The sequence below is a fragment of the Pteropus alecto genome, unplaced genomic scaffold, assembly GCF_000325575.1.
Source record: "Pteropus alecto unplaced genomic scaffold, ASM32557v1 scaffold88, whole genome shotgun sequence".
NCBI lineage: Eukaryota > Metazoa > Chordata > Mammalia > Chiroptera > Pteropodidae > Pteropus > Pteropus alecto.
The window spans coordinates 12,917,346-12,938,646 of record NW_006494611.1 but is presented as its reverse complement, the minus strand read 5'-3'; the positions used below and the strand labels follow the sequence as shown (position 1 = coordinate 12,938,646).

Here is a 21,301-nt window from a genome sequence, read left to right as displayed (position 1 = left end):
GCGGGTCGGGAGGGGAAGTGTGGCAGATCTCTTAACTACCTTCTCACCATCGATGTAGCTCATCTCACTTTTTGAGCGAGGCACAGAAAGAGGAGATTTGGCTGGAGAAGGAAAGTGGAACAAAAGACTTTTAAAATGAAAACTGAAAATAGTAAGATGTCTTCCCTCATCCACTACTCCCCCTTCCTCCCCCATAACCAGGAAACTCTAAGTCACTTACTGTCTTCAGAAAAGGAGTACCGAGGAGAATACAGATCTGAATCGTCATCTATTGAACAAAACAAAATGTAATCAGAAGAAATCCAGCTGAGGTAGGAGAACGGGTGACATGTCCCCCACTTCCACCATCCTGCGCTGGTATCCAGCCACACCAGAGAGCCCAGAAGAGAGAGGAGCCGAGTGTGCCGCAGCAAACCCGCTTGACAAGAGCAAGGTTTTGCAGGGCCACCCACCCACAGTCCAGAAGGTACATTCATGATACCTAGGACAACTGCCATCTGACATCAAGAAAAGCATGAGGACAAGTAGCCAAAGATCCTCCTCAAGAGAATTTCCACAAGCAAAGCTGGAACATGGGAGCCTCAGCCTGGCTGACCTGAAAGCAGGGGCTGAGATGGGTCCTCGACGTTCACCCTGAGAGTCTCTGATCTTGCCTGCTGAGTTCCAGGGAGTCCCCCAGGCCTGCTACGGGGTGTGTTGGGGGCGGGGCAGAGGTGTGGTTTCTAGCTCCCCACCTCAGCTGTGACCTGTTTTATATGCTAAAGTTCCATATCCAACATCATTTAATAGACAGGTTCTGCAACTAAGAAAATAGCTTGAGAAAACCACCATAGTCATTTGCTGTGATTCCATCTCAATCTGGTTCCTCATAGCTTTCCTTCCTTGGAACACAACACACCCATGGCGAATGCGGTTATGCGGTTTGCTCTGCAAAGCCACTGCGAGGGGTGAGTCTCTAAATTGTGACTCTGAAACAAATCAAATTCACCTGGGTTTCTGTAGCGTGAGATGGCTCTCCAAAGGCGTGACACATGTCCCTAAATAAGCTGAACACTGGGGCTCTAAGACTTGGAGAACCGAGACAAGATCTGAAACTCTCATGGAAGTGGCTGCACGAACTAAAACTGAGACGACAGGTACATTTATGGGAATAGATTTTAAACCTGGGAGCGTCCTGAAAATGCAGGATATTTAGTCAAGATGATCCTTCCAAAATATTTCTCCAAAAAGAGTTAGGCTAAAACAGTCTGTCTTTCCCATTTTCTAGGTATCTTGCTAACCTGAATTCAGAATTCATGACTATGGATTGAAGACCCAACTCCTCCCCTTGAAAATCTGTAGCAACTTTAACAAAACATGTGAACTAACCTGGAAAGACAAGCCAAAGAATCTAATATATATTAATGACTAAGTGTTAATCAAGTCCTTGTCTCTACATAAATCATTTTAAGTTTCAGAGCAATAAAGGTCAGAATATTCTGTGACATGTAAATAAAGCTAACACTGCTATTATTTTGAGTGAACTATTATTCAAAGACCACCTCTCTAATCGCCCCTTCTTACTCTTCTTCTTCTCCCCCATTTTTATCTGTCCCAGGCCCCCCCTAGCCTGAATAAAGAAAAAGCAGGTACCAAGTTATCTTCTCCCCAACTTTCCTCCCTCCCTCCCTCCTTTTACTTTAAAGACAGGATTAGTTACTATTAAATTTGAACAAGGCTTAAGGTTCTTTTACCAACACAGCCAAGTCTTTCCCTGCTATACACTGAGTATATAAGCTTATTTAACTTCTGAAAATAGGGCAGAGGAGATAAAACGGGATCCAGAAATATATAGTTTGAAGTACTGCTCTGAAGAATTTTGAATTGTCTGGTTTTTTTTGTTTTTTGTTTTTTGAATTTTGAACTTCTGAGTATTATACTGATAAAATGCCACAATGTCAAAGAAAATTAAAAATCAAGTTTGATTGCAGGAATTTGGTTGGAAAAATGGTGCCTGCCAAATGAAAAATTAATTTAGTTAGGAACCAATGTATATAGTGCTTAAACTCCAGCCTAGCATTTTAGCTCAAAACCCTGTCTCTCTCTGAATCATGGAGAACTTACAGCTCTCAGGATATGATAAAGTGAGGGTTAATTTCTATTACCTGGTTCTTGAGGTAAAAGCAAATGAGGAGGAGAAAGATATTTAAAGATTCAAAGAAATTTCTTTTTAAAGCCTGAGCTCTTAAAAATTATTTTTCACCCCAGAGCTTTCTAATGTGGAATTCTAGATTTGTTAAAAGAAAATGAGAAATAGTTCTTATAAAATGAAAAAGAGAACATAGCTTGGGGAGTTAAACCATTTGTGTGTTTTGAAAAGCATCAGAAGCAGGAAAGATGAGGAGTGAAGGCAACAGAGAATCTGAATGGCTGAATGTTCTTGAAGCTATTTCCTATATGGCGTAGCTGGAAAAAGAAATCTCGCCCACCGAGGCTAACACAGGGCAGGGCGTCTTGGAGTGAATAAGCTTTTCATTTCTGGCAGTGTCCATGAGATCTGAGTCTGACGTGTGGATTTCTGTTCATCGAACTTATAAGAGGGAAAACTGAAGCCGTATGGATTCATCTGAATATCTAGGGGATGTATAATTTAATCTTTAAACTTTTTTAATGTTTGTCTTGCGAATCTAATGGAAGAGAATTTTACCTACACTCAGGGATAAAAATAATAGCAGCTCCCATTAATTTACTAATAATTTACTAATATCGTCTCTCTTAATCCTTGCAAAAGCAAAAAAAAAAAAAAAAACCCTCTAGGAGATACATAAATATTTCATTTTACAGACAAAGAAATTAAGGGCCAGGGAGGTTAGAAAATTTGCCTTTAGCTGCACAGTAAGATAAAGTAAACATAGAATCAAGGTCTTTCCAGCTTCACTTCCCTAAGTGCCTCTAAGCCCTGTAGTAGGGATGGGTGCTATGTTCTATGTTAACCCGACCCGACCCTCAGCTGCTCAATCCCGGAGGACAATGTGGCTCTTCCATTATAATTTATATTATGCAAGTGACAGGGGAGGGTGTTGTTTTGAAACTCAAGTCTCGGACTCCAGTGCTGGCCATACTGCCTCCCGCCCTTGAAGCCTTTGCTCTGTTTTTCTGCATCACCCCCTCCCTGGTGACCCTTAAGCAAGTTTTCTAAGTTACCCCACCACACTTTTAGTTTTCCTCCAGTTGGTCTCCAGGGACAATGGATAAAATTGAGTCATTCTTGCTATATCTTCCACTTGCTATTTCTTGCTATCCTCTCCTTGCAGGCTAAGTAAGTCCACGCTGGGGTAGATGGGTAAGAAGTTAGAAATACCAACGAGTGGGAAAACTGGGTGTAAGGGTCACCTGTCTGTATTTCTATATGCCAGAGTTAGCCGAATGGAACATGTGACAGAGAATGTATGTGTCTAACCACAGTTAAGATACATTAAATGAAACGTTTCTCAAGTCGTCCAGGAACACAGACATTGTCAGTGGCTGAAACCCGCCCTTATTGTTTTCCCAAGGTTCTTTAAAACAATGGCACAGTGAGCTTGGTGAGCTGGAATCTTGTGATTTCTATCTGTGGTGGAGCCACATGCTGACTGTGCCCCTCAAAGCAGCATAGATCCAACCTTGGCAGCAACGTTCAGAGCTTCCTGTGCCCGTGACTTCCAGGAGGCTCTAGCACTAAGCGGGATTTACGCAGGGTGCACGACTCACTTGGGGGCCCGAAGGCCCCTGCTGGGCCCTGACATTCACACACCAACGGTTCCACTCTGGGCTTTGGCAATCTGTCCTCGGAGGCTCACTTACGAACAACCACTCTCCTAAAACTGCCAGGAGGCACAAAATTGCCTTTCAACCACAGTGACTTTAAAAATGAACTTCTAAAAAAGGACCTTTTTTTTTTAAAGAATTAGTGACAATCTTAAAGACACTGGAAAAAGTGCAAGTTGAGAATGATTGTTCTATAAAAAGTATGTAATTGACCAAAATGGGATGATGGGCAAAAAAGTGATATTTGCATAATTGCTTGCCTATATCAATTAAGTTTCAATTTTATGCATTCCTTAGGCCTTTAAACTTAAAAATTATTTTTCAATATTAGTGGCTCACTTTTAACACGATCTTTTTCCACTGCTCAAATTAATTCCTTTTCTTGCTTTACCCTATACACTTCGGGGGAGAAAGGATAAAGGGGTGAAGATAGAGACATACACACCACAAACAAAAATATTCAAAGAGACGTATGCGGAGGTGGGTGACAAAGTCTAGGTGGGACTGGGTAGGAACAAAGGAGGAAATGGGGCCAGGTAGTCACAAATAGCTAACTGTCTATGTTCTGGTTATAGGCGATCAAATTTTAAGGGACAAAAAAAAATCACTTTAGGGTGCTGAGTAGCTAGAGAAGGCAAATTTGGGGAAGAAAACGGAATCTGGAGGAGAAGAAGGTGGAGCAGGAAAGAAGCGAGAGGAGTAAAAGCTGGAAAAAGACTCACCGACCTCACCTCCTGCAGCATCCCTGGCCCTTGAAGGTGGGAAAGTGGGTAACTGCGACTGTCTCAACTATCTGACAGGCCAGTCACAGACTTTCACACTTGCCAGGCGGAGACCTTCCGGGCAGCTCTAGTTAGGAGAGCAAAGGTGGCCGCTATGAGCAGCTCAGCCCCTCCTCCGGGCAGTACTAGCTACAGTTTGGGGCAGGAGGCACAGATCCTGGCCAGGCATCTTCACAATAGAACTATTTGCTTGAACTCAAACGAAATAAGGCTATTCTTAGAAATCCTGTAAGGCCAGTAGAGGACTTTTTTAACCCAAACATAGATGTGCCTGGGAAAATCAGCCTCTTAAATCCTTGCCTTAGTGCATCCTCATCTAGAAATGAGGAAAAAGCTCAATGAGACAGATCACTGTGACACGACACATCTCCAAAACCTGGGAATGCCTTGGGGATAGTGTCTTAAGTCACTTCACCAGGAGGTGGCAGTGGCCACCATCAGCCTGACTAGTGGAAGAAGCATCCAAAAAGCAAGGGGGAAAGCTGGTCTCTGGGACTTCGCTCCTGGCTAATATGATAGCCTTTCATCCTGACGTGGCCAAACGGGTCCTTATAGGCCATGGACCACAAAGTAACACACTAGTTACTTGGTTTTACTGCTGATTTGGAGGCATCATTTGAAAATGTCTTCCACTTCCTTGAAGAAATTTTTGAATTTGTTTTCCCTATTCTAATGAATTCTATACCCAAACCCACAAAATTGTACTGGCAAGTATCTTCCACCTTTTTTTAGAGGGTGGGAAATGTGGTTTTCCTTCATTCCAGGGGTTCTCAGTCCCAGCCATGTGTCAAAATCACTTGGGGAGCTTTCCTAACTTCATATTTTTAGACACTATCCCAGGAGACACAAGCTCAGCTGAGTGAAACACAGCTGACTCAGAAGCAGGGCAAATTGCAGGCCTGGAGTTAAGCATCAGAGAGCCCTTGGCCAGTGGGTCAACCATGAACACAGAGTATAGCAGGAGGGGAACAGGAATCAGCAGAGCACTAGAACAAATAAGTGCAAGCCCATGTTTGCAGGGGAGTGGCGGGGGAGGGGTGGCCAGAGCCCTGGATTTGAATTCTGGCTCTGCAACTTACTGTGTGATCTTGCATAAATTGTTTAACCTTTCTGAGCCTCACACCCTTTATTGATAAAAATGAGGACTTATCTCATGAGGTTGCTGGGAGGATGAAAGTGACATAACAGGTGTGATGCATTCACACAGAGCCTAATCAAGGGCGGTGAGGCACAGTCACTGCAGTGGCTATGCTATTATTGTCATTAATAGGATTATGACTGTGAGCTGCTGAGGGGTTGGCCACCACACTGCTATTTCCTAAAACGGAAGGGAGGAGGAAGGGAAGAGGAAGCGGGAGCGTTTTCGAAGCTGTTTTTCCACAGCTTGTTCATCCTGCTCCTGCTTCAGGAGGAAACCATGGGGCAAGATGTCTGAAGACTCTCCTGGAAGCCCTTCCATGGTCTGGGTGCAGCGGTGGGTGGGGCTGGTGCTGGTCTCCATCCACATTCCCGCCCCTCGCTCCCACAATCTTTTTGGTTTTCAATCACATCCAAAATGCAAGGAAAGGACATTTGCTTTTAGGAGAGAAAATGGAGTGTAATTCTCAGACAAGTAGCTTATGGTCAGAGAGGAAGGAATGATGAGGAGGACAGAGTGGGTTTTCTTTTCTTTCTTTTTTTAGAGTAAAACTCATTTGCTTAGCCTTACTTGAAATTTATTCCTAAAGAATTTATGGTAAATTATTTTTAATTTGGATAAGCTCTCTAATGACCAGGGCATATAGTAAAATTACAAGAAATAAGTCTCCTGAATTCATTCTATTCTTCCAGAAGTTCCTAGCCCCAATTCCTCCCAACTACCTCATGAAACAAAGAGTAATTAAACATAATATCACTCCTGTCCCACAGAGTGATCTCAAAGAGTAGAAAGTGATTAGAAGTGACTCCTCCTTGTTGGAATTTATGGGTTTCTTTAAAAGCACATTTTGAACCTCATTGATTAAGACATGTTAATTCTATTTATCTTCTGAAAGTCTGGCTATAAGTTTACTTTGTCACTATAGCTGGGGTAAAAAAAAAATAAAAAGGTTGCTAAGCTGCTATAAACAGACTTTCACATAGTCCTTTACTGTTTAGAAGAATCAGCATTGAGGCTCTTAGAAATTTTTTTTTTTTTATACTGTACACAACCAGAATTTAGACAGAGGCAGCAGCCATTAGGCTAGGTTTTGATGGGTTTATTGCAAGTAATTTTAGTTTCAAATTCTGAATTCAAACAAAACAAAACAAAACAACCCAGCAGCAACAACAGGTTTCCTTCTCCTCAGGGGACAGACAGCTCACATTTCTCAGTAAAGTTGTCTATTTTTTAATGCTTATTAAAAATGAGGGGTAGAACCTCAGTCAAGTGTTAATTTGTCCTTGACACCTTTCTTTGAAAGCCATAAATCTTTCCCTTGTCAAAAAGGGTGTGCAGAGTCCAGGACCACCTATCAGGAACACAGGGCTGGAGACGTACCAAGGACACGGCTGAGGAGGACCTGCTGGAGGTCACAGACATCAAAACCATAAGCCAGAGAATCGCTTATTAGTTTAAAAAAATTTAAAATAAAAATGATGATAAAGTGATCCAGCTCAAACCTTTCACTCACTTGTAAAAAGCCTTCATCTAACTGAATACATCTGTGATCGATGTCTAGATCTGTCATCTAGGCAGAAGCGTGGGCAAGAGATGAAATCAACCCTATTTTTAAAAGCTCTCCAGAGAAGAAGACTTCTTAGAAACTTGCGTTAAAATTTAATTATATTGGGTATTATGAAATTTTTGCGTCCAGTCTAATTTTTTTCCTTTTTATCCTTTAAGACTATTTTTTCCTTTTTGATCTTTGAAAATAAAAAATAGTAAGGGTCTGCTTCCTAAATGATAGGTAAACGTTATCATGTCATCCCTCACTGTTTATGCATTTAGGCAAAGTGACCCCAGTTCCTTCTTGTGCCTGACTTGACGTGTACCAAAAAGCAAACGTCATCATCAGCCAGGGTTGCTAGGTGTGGCAGCTCCTGCGTGGCAGCTCTGGGTGTGAAGCTGTGAAACTCTGTCTTCAGATCAACAGCCAGGATGACTGTGACATTTGCTGGCATTGCCTATGACAGGCCTACAGCATCCTTTCTATCCAATGGGAGTCACTGTTCTTCTCCACAGGACTTCTCCAGGTGGCCTTCCTCTGCCTACACTTATGGGATAATATGCCCTCAGGCATGCTGTGTACTTGTCATCTTCCATAGAAGAGAACCCTATCTTATTGAGTGGGTTGGGTTCACAAGTCCAAATAAAGCACAAATCAAAAACTGCGTTTAGTCAAAATTACCCCGAAAAAATTCCCTTGTCCAACTCAGTCCGTTGTTTCTTACGAAATGCTTTTGGCTAGAATCAGCAACCCAAGACAAAAATGTTAGATTATGTCACACCTAATATTTAGACTCTTTTTGGCAGCAAGGAGGTCACTGATTAAAATTAAATCATCAACGTTTAATTTTTAAGTCTGTTTTTGTTTAGTAGACTTTTTCTTTTTTTCAAAATAGATCCTGAGCATGAAATGGTTGGATACCAAAGACTAGCACATAACAGGGAGACCAAAAATGAAATATGGTATTTTAACCACAACTGTATGTATCACATCCACTGTGTCACCTCATATATTTTAAGCGATCAATAAAAGTTTGGTGAATGACTGAATGGATGACTTTACCAATGATGAGAAGAGCTGTGCGGATGGTTTGCTGACTTAACTAGAGCAGAGATGGACAGAGGGGGTGGCAGCATGGGACTTCATCTTTAGAAAAAAACTCTGATTCCATGGTCCAGAACCTGCACCCATCAACATTTTCTAGGTGTGTATGGAGGGCCTACTGTGCGCCATCAAGGTTTTCTGTGGTCTTCTGGACATATGCTCTTGCAACTGCCACCACATACAGTACGATGAAATGGCCTTGTCTAATTCTCTGCCAGGCGTGGACTTTTGAGAATAGAGGACATATCTTACTCATGGTACTAGCCTCAGTTCCAAGGACACTGTACAGCACACACAAGTGCTCAATACTACCTGAATGAATGAAGTTCAGAGGACTCAACATCTTATCCTAGAAGAGCATTTAATGAAATTTCCTCCTGCATAGCCCATCCACTCTCCTCTTTCTGGGTCACTCATGCAAAGATCAGACAATTCCTGGGACTAGGCCGATTCTCAGAATGTTGCCTTTAACTTGCCTTTTAGAATCTTCTTTGACACCTAGATTTTTTGCTCTAGAAAAGAACACCTCAGACACAAGTGTGGCTGTGCTCCCCAGCAGGTCCAAATTCCTAGCCAGCTCTTTCATGAAATACTTTTTAGCCAAAGCCCTTATTTTCAAGAAGTATCATTTCCCACCATGACCGACTCTTATAGCTGGATACCCCTTTGGGAATTCCCTATTAAGGAGACACACCCTGAGGGTCCATGACAAGAGGTGCCCAGTGACAAGTTAATTGCACATACTGAAACTGGGTAAATTTTCTGTTGTTGACAGTTGGCACATCTACCTCCTGCCCACCAACCATAATGACTTAGCTTCCCTGAGTCACTGCCCAGCCACCAGCACCTTGTGACCTCCCCAAACACAAACCATCCCTGGGTAGTTGGGTACGGGCAGCTTTTCCCAGAGCCACACATGATCAAAGCACCATAACTAAGCTCTACTGGCTACACCGTTAACCATGTAGATTCCAAGGGAATAGGATTAAAAACACCATCTGGACAGACTCTGTTACACAGTCAATGAGGAGCGAGACGACAAGGTTAGAGGAGAGCAAATGACTGGGAGACGGCCCTTGGCCACTGGGAAAAACCCCAAGGTGAAAAAGAAAGTAACAGCACTGGCACAAAGAGAGGCACGTGATTTCCCCTTAATTACCTTCAGATTTAGGACTAGGAGTAGATGCAGGAAACTGGTAGGTAGGAGTGTAAGGATTGTCCTCTGCAGCAGAGAAAAGCAGTGGATTTTGAAACTATCCACCATGAAGTGGAGGAACTTACAAATCCCCAAATGACTCTTTTGAACGATCGATTACCTATTTTAGTGTTATTAAAGCACACTGGCATCACGCTTGAAAATTGGTTAATGAATTAGAAAAGTCTTAGTTATTTTAATACAGCACATCATGCAAATGAGTGAAATGAAATTTTCAACAACCAAAAACAGCTATAAAAATAATCTAAAAGCCAAGTCTCATTCCTATAATCAAACTGTAAGAATGAATTAAAGACTAGGACAACAGATACGCTGTCTAAGTTTGTGGTACCTTCAGAATTTTGCTGGATTTCAGGAAGTTCAGGGAATTTGTACGTAGGGAAATAAGGGTTTTCTTCAGGAGTGTCTAGGCAGAGGAGCAGGTTTGGGAGAGAGAATAGAGGAAGATACAAATGGAGAGAATGAACGAATAGGAATCCACACACAATTTAGGTTCCTTGAATTTGGGAACATACTAAGCTTCACTAGCGATATGAAAGAAATTCAAACTGCTTTTAAAAATCCAGTCCTTTTGCCTGAAGTACTGAGACACATCAAAAGAAAAATAATCATTTCTCTTTTTGGACATAAAATTACATACATATAGGCTCCTGTAAGCAAGAGGCATAAAGCACAAAGCTTCCAGTTTTAGCTTTTATAGGAAAAAATATTAAGTATGTTAATAAATAGTATGCAATGAAAACACTCATAAAATTTTTCAAAAAATAAATCAAACCTTGTGCTGTGGACATTAGAATTAAGGCAAACAGACAGAGGAATTTGAAAAATTAAGAATCCACTTAACATTAAAGCAGGTAGTTTTATTTAGGACCTGTAATTTAGGCTGAGTTAATAGCTATAACATATGAGAGGGCCAATATTGCCTGAGGGCAGAATTACATATTTTCCACATATGCACCAGTGTCTCGGTATTTGGGCTACCAGAACTGTGTCTAAAGGAGAGAGACACAGATTGCTGGAGGAAATGGACACCGGCTTTAGGAAGTAACCAGTGGAACTAACACTATCCAATTAGCAACACCACTGTGACGGAGCTCATCCACCCAACTAGAGTGGACTTACTCTTGGCTAAAGAAACACTAAACAAGAGCATCTCAGTATTTAGAAACAGTCAAAGAGGGGCACAGCCAGGTTCATTCTGAACAGTGCAGGAGCTAATTAAGTGACGTTAGCTGGCATCCACAGCTAATCAGAGAGATCGGTTATCTGTGGCTTAGGCTGATGCTGACCCGAACACTTTTTCTTTGCCTTCATGTGTCATCTGTGCCAGGCAGCCAGACTGGATTTGGCCATAGGGAGGGACAGGATGCTCTGCTCGCAGGAGTGGTACCCTTCCCACGGTGCAGCTGCATCCCTGCCTATCAGCTGACTGGCGAAGCAGGCGGTGGGAGCTGGTGGGGTCATGACCTGCCTGAGCACTGGCCCGAGGTTCTCCAGCCATGCTGGGTCACCTGCTGCCACCTGGCGGGCCCCTGACTTGGCAGTGCTTCTCTTCCAGCTTGAGCGGGCTTTGGTGTGTCAGCTCTTGACTGACTCTCAGGGCTACCTGCCAAGGGCTGGCTTCCAGCTGGAGAAGATTATCTTTCATATTAACACCGCCTTACAGGTGCACCAGGCACATTACCTCACGAGGCAAATTTTGCTCTCATTTGGACCCTGCATCATCCCTTGGAGAAAGGGAAGCGGGACAAACACAGAGAGGTACACGACTGGCTCACGATCACACGAATGCTGGAGGACTGAATCCAGGTGAGAATAGGTTTTAACTCCCAGTTCAATGCTTTCTCAACTCGTTCTGCCTACAAGACAGACATGGGCTGACATGGGGAAGTGCGCCTCAAGCTAGAAGCAGGTGGGAGTCAGAGCTGCTCCGATCCCAGGCAGGCGGATGTTGGGGTGCAGGCAGAGGGCTGGGCTCAGCCTGCTGCATCCCATGGTATCTGGAAGGGAGGACTTGCGAGCTGACCTCAAATCCCACGTGAGGCCGGCACAGAAGTGCTCCCTCCCTCTCCTGCTCTGAAGGGGTACGGCTGGGCTCAGGCAGGCTGGTGCTCAATGAGGTCAAGTCATGGGGCCAGTCTCCCGGCATCCTAGCGAAGTGAGTTTAGGCCCTTATCACAACAGTCAACAAAGGAGCACAGTGCAGCTTCTACGAATAAAAACTAGTACCTCTGTTCAGTTTGTGGATCTGCTTAAACATGGTCTTGTACCAGTCTTTTGATCTCTCGGTGTTCTGGAAAAAAACAGAGGCAAGGAGGAAAATGAAATGGAAATGTTGGTATGTTTCAGAACTTCTGTGATCACAAAATCAAAACGGAAAGCGACAACACCTCAAGTCAAAATTCATATAACTCTATACATCTTTGTGACTCATATTTAAATCTTATTTAAAAATTCAAAACATTTGAGAAAGAACAGAGAAACCAAGAGAGTTAGACCTGAATCTGCAGAGTAATATTTGGTCAAAAGGCTGCAGATTTTGAAAACAGTGAACAAAGATCCACTTGCATGTGTCCATTTTTATATAATTTCTTAAAATTTTATTTTTAGAGAGAATCTCTCTCCATATTAGAGTACTAAACTGAAGTAGAGCCACCTAGAAACATAAGAGACAAAGAACATTCGCTTATCGGGCCATGCCCCCGCCCATTTCAGCTTCTTCTGTAGAGTGTATGTAAGTCACCTTGCATAGGGCCAGATTTAGAATGCACACGTTAAAATGGAACCCATTATAACAGCCAAAGCCAGAGAGCTGTCATCCTAACCACGCAGCTGGGCTTTTTTTTTTTAAGGTAAAAATAAAACAAGGAAGAAGACAGGTATTTAGACCAGCCATGTTCACTCCCACTTTACAGATGAGGAAGAGTCAAAGCTGCCCTTGGTCACAGAGCTGGTGAGAAGGTGAGTGGGGGCTGCCTAACTCCTTGTGGGTAATGTTCTGGGACTCAGACAGACCTGGCACCCACAAGCTGTGTAATGCTGGGTAAGTAATGCAATCGCTCTGAGTCCCTGTTTCCTAATCCATAAAATGGGAATATTAGAATTCACTTTATAGAGTGAATGATATTTAAATGAGATAATATACTCAGCGAGTAGCTGTGATTACTAATAATTCCTCTTTTTCTTATTATTATATAGTAGTTATTACTTAGGACCAGACGACAGTTCTTTTGAGGCTTAGCCCACTGCTGTTTCTATCGGTTCCCTCCATAGGGACACAAAAACCTGTCCATTTGCTCAACGAAAATCACAGAGAAATATCTTGCAGCCAATGTTCTGGTGGGCATACAGAGAGGCATGGAATTCACTCCAATCCGGCTTCAAAAGCTGGGCTTCCCTGGAATCCCTCAGGGCCTGTAGGAGGCTGGCATGTAGTCGGGGAGAGCTGGGCAGGGTTGCCCCGAGCAAGACCCACTGTTCCGGAGGCCTCAGGTGGCTGAATCCCTTCTGTGGTTCCTTCAGAGTTTCCTACTCACTCTGGATGCTGGGGTAGCTCCCAATGCAGGGGAACTTTTCCTGAACCCGTAGACAGGGACCCTAAGCCTTGTACTCTCCCCAGTGTTCTCTAACCCTGGACTAACAATGTCTGACTGTCCTCAATGGAACGATAAGTAATAAAGGAGACTGGGAAATACTGCCCATAACGTTCTCCCCTTAAACAAAGCCTCTCAGAAGTTCTGCTGCAGGGAAGTCTTGCTGCTTTTCTTTCATCTAGCTTTTCTCCAGTCATTCAACCATGAAATCCATTTTCTCATAAGACTTAATAACACCTAACACACGCTTGAGAAAAGCTGCTGCACGCTGAGCCCAGGACGAAGGTGGGCTCGAGAGGCTGGGGCACAGCTCTCTAGACTCTATGGCTTGCAGCAGACTTGGAGAGTAGTGAGGACCCTTCTCATGAGGCCTTTGCAATCCACGGCGCGGTCCACGTGCTCTCGGGGTGTACATCCATCGCTAGCTTAGGAGGAAGCCTAGGAGGACTTCCTGGCCAATATTCGTACCCGGAGTGGGATGCCCACTTCATCCACAGAAACATCGCTCAGGTCCTGAGTGCTCTTAACCACTCTCCGGCCATCATCCTTTGCCTTTCTTTCAATAGCCCTGCCCGGAGAGGTGGGTTTTTCCTGGGTTGGTGCTGAGTCCCGCTCTCCCACTCTTCTTTCTGAGACAGGATCTGGAAGTGAAAAACAATCATTAGTTGAAGCTCTACTGCTGGCTCCCAAGCAAAAATAAAATTCTCAAACAATCCATCTGGGGGAAAGTGTGTTTGCTAATTCTCAGCTGGAAAGAGTTTCACTCAGAGCAAGGGTCAGCAAACTAGGCCCTGCCACCTGTTTTTGTAAATAAACTTTTGAATGGGCATGACTATTCCAGTATTTACGTATTATTTATGGCTGCTTTCGAGCTACAATGGCAAAGCTGAGTAGCTGTGACAGAAACCGTGTGGCTTGTGAAACCTAATATATTTACCATCTGGGCCCTTCAAAAAAAAAATCGCAGAGAGCATGGTAAGTGCCCTGCAGAGATATACACTTGGTGCTCCCGACATCCAAGTGGTTCTGACTATTCTAGAAAGTCAGGGAACAGGCAAAACTGTAAAGAGGTGACCAAATATTACTTAGAAGTTCTTGTTTCATCTTGGAGAAGTCACTTAACTTTTCTGTGCCTCTGTTTTTTCATTCAAAAATGGGGATAATACTTCTACGAGCAAGCTCATAGCGATGCTGTGAGAGAACCTAACAAGCCCGCTTATACCAAAATGCTCAAAAAGCACAAATTGCTAAGTGCACATTGGAATTTTTAAAATGATTCAGGATTGGAAGTTACAGAGAGCTAATAACATACTATAGGTCTACAGATTATAAAGTCACTTAGCTTAATCTGTTATTCCAAGCCATGTCATTTATTTATGGAAAGGCATTTATTAAGCACCTGCCAGGTGCTATGCATTCACATGCATAGGACAAGGAACTGTTTGGGGAAGGCAGGGAAAAATGGTCACTTCCATTTAGACATAGTAACTTTGAGGAGACAGTGAGACATTCAAGTAGAAATGCCCTAGAGACCCCCCAGAAGAAAGGTGGGCGTGGAGCCCAGGTGAGAGGCCCTGGCCGCAGTGCAATTTTGGAGCCACCAACACAAAAATGAGGGCTGAAGTCAAGGCGATGGAAGAACCCAGTGGAGGAGGTGAGTGAGAGCAGAGTCAAGGGCTGGAGTCATGTCCGAAGGAATGCCACAGACACAGACTGAAAAGCAAAAAAGGATTCCCAAAACAATGTCATCAGAGGAACAGGAGATGAATCAAAAAGGTACACTGAGGTGTCGCTGAAACCAGGGAAGATAATTCCAAGAAGTGGGCGGTTCACTGAGTCAAAAAAAAGAAAAAGAAAAAGCACAACCAAAAACAGAAATGGAAGCAGAGGAGGAGGAGGCATTAGATTAGACAAAAGAAGGGTCACAGGATCTCTCTGAGGCAGCAATTTCAGGAGGGCAGTGGGGACAGATGCCAGACTGCAGAAGGGAGGAAGGTACACGCGGAAGTGGGGTAGTAAGTCGGGAGGTGAGTAGGGAAGAAAGTGTGTCGGATGGCAACCACGGAGGTCACAACAGAGGGGGCAAAAAGGTCTAAGCCAGAGGAGTCTGAAGTTCTATCAGTGAACCCCCTTAGGTGAGACCGACGGGGAGGGAGATGTCCCCTGGCAACTGACGAACGCTCAATAAACGCCTGTTCACTGATTGAGGGGGAGTTCCTCATCTTCAAGGACGGAAAAGGTGCAGAGTGCTGGCTGAGGGACTAAACTTTGGCAAAAAGGTGAGACGTGAGGGCACATGCAAAGTCGTACCGTAGTCAGAGATGTGTGTGTGTCTGTGACATCGGCTGGGTCAGGTTTTATGACTTCCACAGTCTGCTCGACGAAGTGTCTCTGCCCAGATTTCAAGCTAACTTCTGAAATGAGCACTCACTCATTCTGTCACTACAGAGCGATTTCTAAACATTCTGTGGGAGACTGAGCTCAGTGAGTCCTTCAGAAAACCTGATCTCGGGCATCATCACCACGCGCTTTAAATGATGTTAAGACCAGACTGGCTTTATCGTGTGAGTCCTAATGCTCCCAGGAAATTCCATCGGGGGTCAAGAACATGGCAGGAAGCCTGGGAAGTGCAAGGGTATTTCAAATTATCAGAGTCTTCCTTTAATATGGCTCTGCTAAGCATTCTCCTCTCCATCCCAAGTATGATCAAGATTTCAAGTGCTATCTCACCTGGTGCTTGGAGGCACATGCCTCGCTCTTTAGTGTCATCTCTTCAGAAGAATTAGATCACAGCTATGCCATTATCGGGGTTTTCAGATGCAGAGAAATTTTGTAATTGTTATAGCAGGTACCTTGACAATAATCACTTAACTGCAAAACTCAGGCTGACAGTCCATGGATGTATTCCAAAGCTGCCAGAATCCTTTTGATCTACAAAAATTAGCCCTGAATCATTTTACTTTATAAGTTTGTGATCATGTGATTCATGACTGAGTGGATTTCAATATACAGGAGGCTGAATTGCAGCCCCTGAAAAAACATCTCTCTTTACACAGTGTCACCCAAAGTGACATTTCATTGTGCAACACAGGTAACAAGGCCACCCTTTTTGACGTCCATGTTAAATGAGGGCTTGCTGCTCTTTCTCACTAGGCAAATTCTGATCCCTCACATGACATCCTGGAGCATTTATTTCTAATACTATACTGCGCTCTCGAAAGGAAGGTCCTGGAAAGGGCCACTGAGTAAATGATGGTGCTGACAACCTCAGACAGAGCCTCTGTGTTTTAGGAGCTTGGAAAGCTTTCCTTTTCTTCATACCAAAGCTTTGTGATTGAAGATTATAGCAGTGTTGACACCTCTCAGGGAAGGGAGGCATGACCTCTACGTCCCATGCCAGCCCCTCTGTCCTAGCCCTTATCTTGTTTTCCTGTCTGTCCACCATAGGGGACCAGGAGCTTCCTGAGGCCAAACTCCCTGCAGGTCTCATTCCCAGATGAATCTCACTGAGCATGAAGCCCTATGGAGCTCCGTTCGATAAAAACCAGTTAGAAGAAGGGAGGCTGGTGGCCCTTCCAAGTCCCATTACCACAGATGGGTAGAATCATGAGCTTCGGGGCACGTACCAGCTCAGCCAGCCCCCTCTTTCAGGAGTTTCTGAACAAAATGGTGCTTCTTTTTAAAGAAACCTAACATTTAGGGAGTACTTACTTTATGTCTCATTCTATCAAACACCATAAGTGAATCTGTCCCAAAACTCGAGGACAAAAGCCCGAGGTTTCTTTTAGAGATGAGGAAGAGGCCCGAGCCTGGCCGCGTGGTGGAGAAACCCCGGCATTTACATAGCACTTTCCAGTGTGCAAAGTGTAACCCCCCTTTCTGTTGCATAGGATCCTTACAACATCTCATTCAGGCAGGGGCAAGGACTACCACCCCCATTTCTCACACGAGGAAACTGGCTCAGAGAGGTAAAGTCACTCTGAGCCACCCTGTTCTCAGCAGCCTGGGCTGGGCCACAGATTAAAGTGGGCTGGAGTGTGGCACCTCCAGGAGGGGACAGCGAAGGGCACCTTGTACCCTACCACGACCTGTCCTGGTCCCACAGCCAAGTCCTGATAAAGCTGAGAGGGTGTGAGAACCCTATGTCCTCCCCACCCAAGCTCTCCACAAATCACAAGGACAGCAATGGGTTGAAGTAACACAGAAATCATGGAGCAGCTGCTCAGAGAGTGGTAGCTTTTATTAGCCACAGATCAGGAGTTCTTAACCCCCAAGTTCATGAGTATCTGCAAATCCTGCAAATCGACCACATACGTGTGTTTCCACATGTGTGGCTTTTTATTTTATTTTATTTTTTTTTAGAGAATGAATCCACTGCCTTCATTAGGTTCTCCAAATGGGTCCGTGACTGACCCAAGGTTACAAACCATCTCACCACACCACAGCTGTGCAAGGGCAGCGCCGTTCCCTGATACGGCCCCGAGCCTGGCTCAGCGCCTGACATGCAGTAGGCGCTCAAAATGATGAGCGAATCAATGGGGGCACCTACTGAAAACAGTAACTCGCATCCATCGAGCACTTAGTGAATGCCCGTGCTCAGCACTCAGCTGTTTACAAGCAGAACCTATGAGGCCATCTGACGGAAGACACCGATCTGTAGTTTAGCTCATTAGTAACCTGCCTACGGTTACATCTTCAGTAGGTGGTAGAACCAAGATTCAGAGCAGAATGGCTACAGCAAGCAGTAAGGAAAAGGCTGAACATTCCTGGGTTTCTTCACAATTTTCGCCTACATGTTTGTTCCCTCCCCACCCAACTCATCCCAACCCTGCACACTTTATCAGGAGTTAGCCTAAATATCTGATTTATTTGTAGTCACTCCCCACCTTTGTTGGCTCTTGATGAAACTTGTTACTCAAGAGTGGTTAGTACAGAGGGCAGTCTGAGCGTCACCTGGCAGCTGGTTAGAAGTGCAAATTCTTCTCTATACTCATTAAATCCGAATCTCCGGAGGTATGGCCTGAGCTCTGACTAGCTATCAAGGAAATTCCAATACCAGCTCAGATTCGGGGAGTGGTGCTCTCACACCCTCTTGTAGGCACTGCTGGTTGGAGGCTCTCGCCTGGGTCCATCATACCAGGGCTTGCCAACCAAAAAGGAAAGATCTTGCCTGTACTTCCCAACCCCCAACTTGTCACATCTTAGGAGAGAGACAGAAGCAATAGAAAGATGACTTCTTCAGCAAGGCCTACCATGAGCACTCCATCTAAAACATAACTCCTTATTTTTCTCATTCAGGGTAGCCTGTTTTTACCCATCAAGGCACTTGTCACAGTGCCACAGAACATGTTTTCTAGTTTGGGTCCCTTGCCCCATCTGCCCTTACCAGCCTGAAAGCCGCAGGGAGGCAGGAACCACGGCTCTTTTCACCACCCTTGCAGTCCAGCCATGAACAGCGTCCCCAACACATAAGAGGGGCACACGAGACTTTGCTGATTGAACATCAGGTGGTGACCAGAAGCCAGCTTTGACAAGAACAGGTGTTAACATGTAAATAAATACTTCTCACCTACCTGAAAGGCTACTGAGTCGCTTCTGCTGTTCTGTGGTAAAAGAAAAAATACACAGTGTAAGTGAGATTCACAAAGACTTGGTAAGACTGGTACAACTCGTTAGGATCCCAAAATCTGTATCCTCACTATCCTCTGGGCTCAGATGCTAATATACTGTGCAGTCCAGCTAAATACAGGAGATTAAAATGGCTCCGTTATCTGAGTGTGGTGTTGCCGATTCCCCTCCCCCTACAGTCATACCAGGATTCAGGGAATTGTCACCATTTTCTGGTTGTTTACATCTTGTCTCAAGATAATTTGGTCACTGAAGGAGCCCATCTCAACTCCCAGCTCAAGGGAGCAGGACCCTATACAACCCCAGTCTTGGTACCTTGCGAGAGAAAGTAATTGCAATCATAACCATGCAGCTACCATCTCCTGAGAGCTTGCTAAGGGCCACACATTGTTTTAAGAGCTTTTGCAAAGGTTAACACTTTTAATTTTCGCTGCAACCCTAGTGGGTAGGTCAGGTTGGCTGAGACACTTCAGAATAAAGGGGCACAAAGTAACCGAGATGACACTGAAAACCAGAGCTGGGTCTAGAACCTGGATCCCCTTATCTCCTAGTCCAGGTTCTTCCCAACTCTAATCACCAGGCCCCCGTCATTCCTTAACATGGAATGACATTCCTTAACATGTCATTCCTTAACTGGGCACTCGCGAGGAGGGGAGGCCAACCTCTCCTTTAGAGAGTTCTGTGCATACGTGCTATGGGATAAGCACAAAAATGACCTTCACCTTCCACAGCTGCTAAATATAAAGTAGCCACACAGATAAAAATAGAAGGCTTGCCAGAACATGGGTGCTATCATCATCCCCCTTGGCCACGTCCCCACCCTCCTTCCAGAGTCAGTGTGGCCAAGAAGTAAATAGAGCGGCAGGGAAGCTCACGGCCGGCGGATGCAGCCCTGTCCACCTCTGCACGTGGATGAGGCTCACACTGGCTGGACAATAGAAGCCCAGCAGAGCTCTAGGCTCAGCTCTGCCAGCAACTTCCAGGTGACATTGACCAATCATGTAACCTCATTTTCCTCAGTTTCTGCCTCAGTTTCTCCCTTGTCTATTAAATCGAAGTGCTCACTGGATCCATGGTTCCCAAACTCTGGACTCTAAGTCAGAGGCCAGACCTTCCCCAGCAGGTAAAAGCAAATTTTTCAAGTCAAAAGACTACTTTGTTCCCAGTTCTAAAGTGTGAAATGGCCTTTCTTTCTTGGAGGGACAGGTGATGTCGATAATAGCAATTGCTTTTCAAAGGTGTTATTTAGAAAAGTTAGAAGTTAAAAACCCTAGGGTGGTCCCCAGACTGTTTCGCGTGACATGAGATCCAGGAGTCTGGGAACCACCGAGCTCTTGCTCTCCAGTGTGGTCCACGGACCAGCAGCACAGACAAGCCCCGTGAATTGCTGAAAAATGCAGGATCTTAGCCCCGCCCCAGACCTCCTGAAAGTTAAGACGCCCAAGACTCTAAGCACGTTAAAGATGGAGAAGCTTTGAGCTAGAGGACCCATGTGGCTCCTTCAGCCCTTAGTTCCCTGATTCAAATCCTCCTTCTTGACTGATCGTGAACCATCGGCCCCAGACACACGTGGCATAAAAGCTCACGAGGAGCCAGGGCTGTGTTGTACACAACCTTCAGAGCCAGGCCAGATGCGTGGTGGCCCTCCATTTGTTCGCATTTAGGGAGATGGCTTGGAGACATGGGTTACTGTCACACTGTGCCCTGGGCCAGTCCAGGCAGGAAAAAAAGGGAAACCTTTTTTAGGATGACTAGAGTCCCAGAAGTAAAGTTATCATTCACTCAGGAATCTTTATTATAGGTAAGAAATCGTTTTTATGGGTACTGTCCAGGATGCAAAGCAGATCTGTCAGGCTGGGCAAATTCTGAAGCAAAGCTGAAACGCTTGACCTAAACCCCACTGATAATCAGTAATCTAAGACTGGGCCGGCAAGGCGCTTTCATTCCCCTAGATTCTTCCTGCCCCACCTCCTTGGGGAACATATGGTTTGCTCTTTATGGGAAACTATTTTTAATTCCAAAAAATGAATATACTTGTATCCTTTTCTGAAGGATGTGTGATTAAGGCTGCATAATTCTGATTTTTAAACCAAAGGGCAGGACCTGGACAAAAGAGAAAGGTAAGAAGCAAAGGCATTCAGGCAAATAAGAAGAACTCACTTGTTCAGGGAAGAACCAGAAAGGAACTACAGGCATTTCTGTGCCCAAGGATGTCTCGCTAGGTGTCATCAGAGGGACTTGGCAGAAGCAGCTGCCATTACACTTGGCATTTCCCAAAAACCAAGTTGCCTTGGGAATAAATCCCATTTTTAGAGAAACTGCCTTTCCTTCTGGGAACTAACTTGCTTTGGTTTGATTGGATTTTTTTTTTTTAAGATGAGTCATAAAGAAGTTCATAGAGAACCAAAATTTCACTTTGTCCTGCATTACGAATACTTTCTGGGCAGAGAAAGCTATTGCCAGTAAGGGGTAAGGCACTGCGAAAGGAGAATGGGCTCTTACATA

At 44.5% G+C, this 21,301-nt stretch overlaps 1 protein-coding gene across 1 annotated transcript in view; it reads right to left on the bottom strand.

Annotated features, from left to right (window-relative positions):
- The window catches only part of SORBS1 (sorbin and SH3 domain containing 1), a 156,157-nt gene that overhangs the window by 61,775 nt on the left and 73,081 nt on the right, over positions 1-21,301 (bottom strand). The window contains 7 exon segments of the mRNA XM_006925933.3: positions 1-101; positions 221-268; positions 9,519-9,581; positions 9,907-9,981; positions 11,805-11,868; positions 13,637-13,809; positions 18,742-18,771. Coding sequence (XP_006925995.1) covers positions 1-101; positions 221-268; positions 9,519-9,581; positions 9,907-9,981; positions 11,805-11,868; positions 13,637-13,809; positions 18,742-18,771 — 554 coding nt within the window.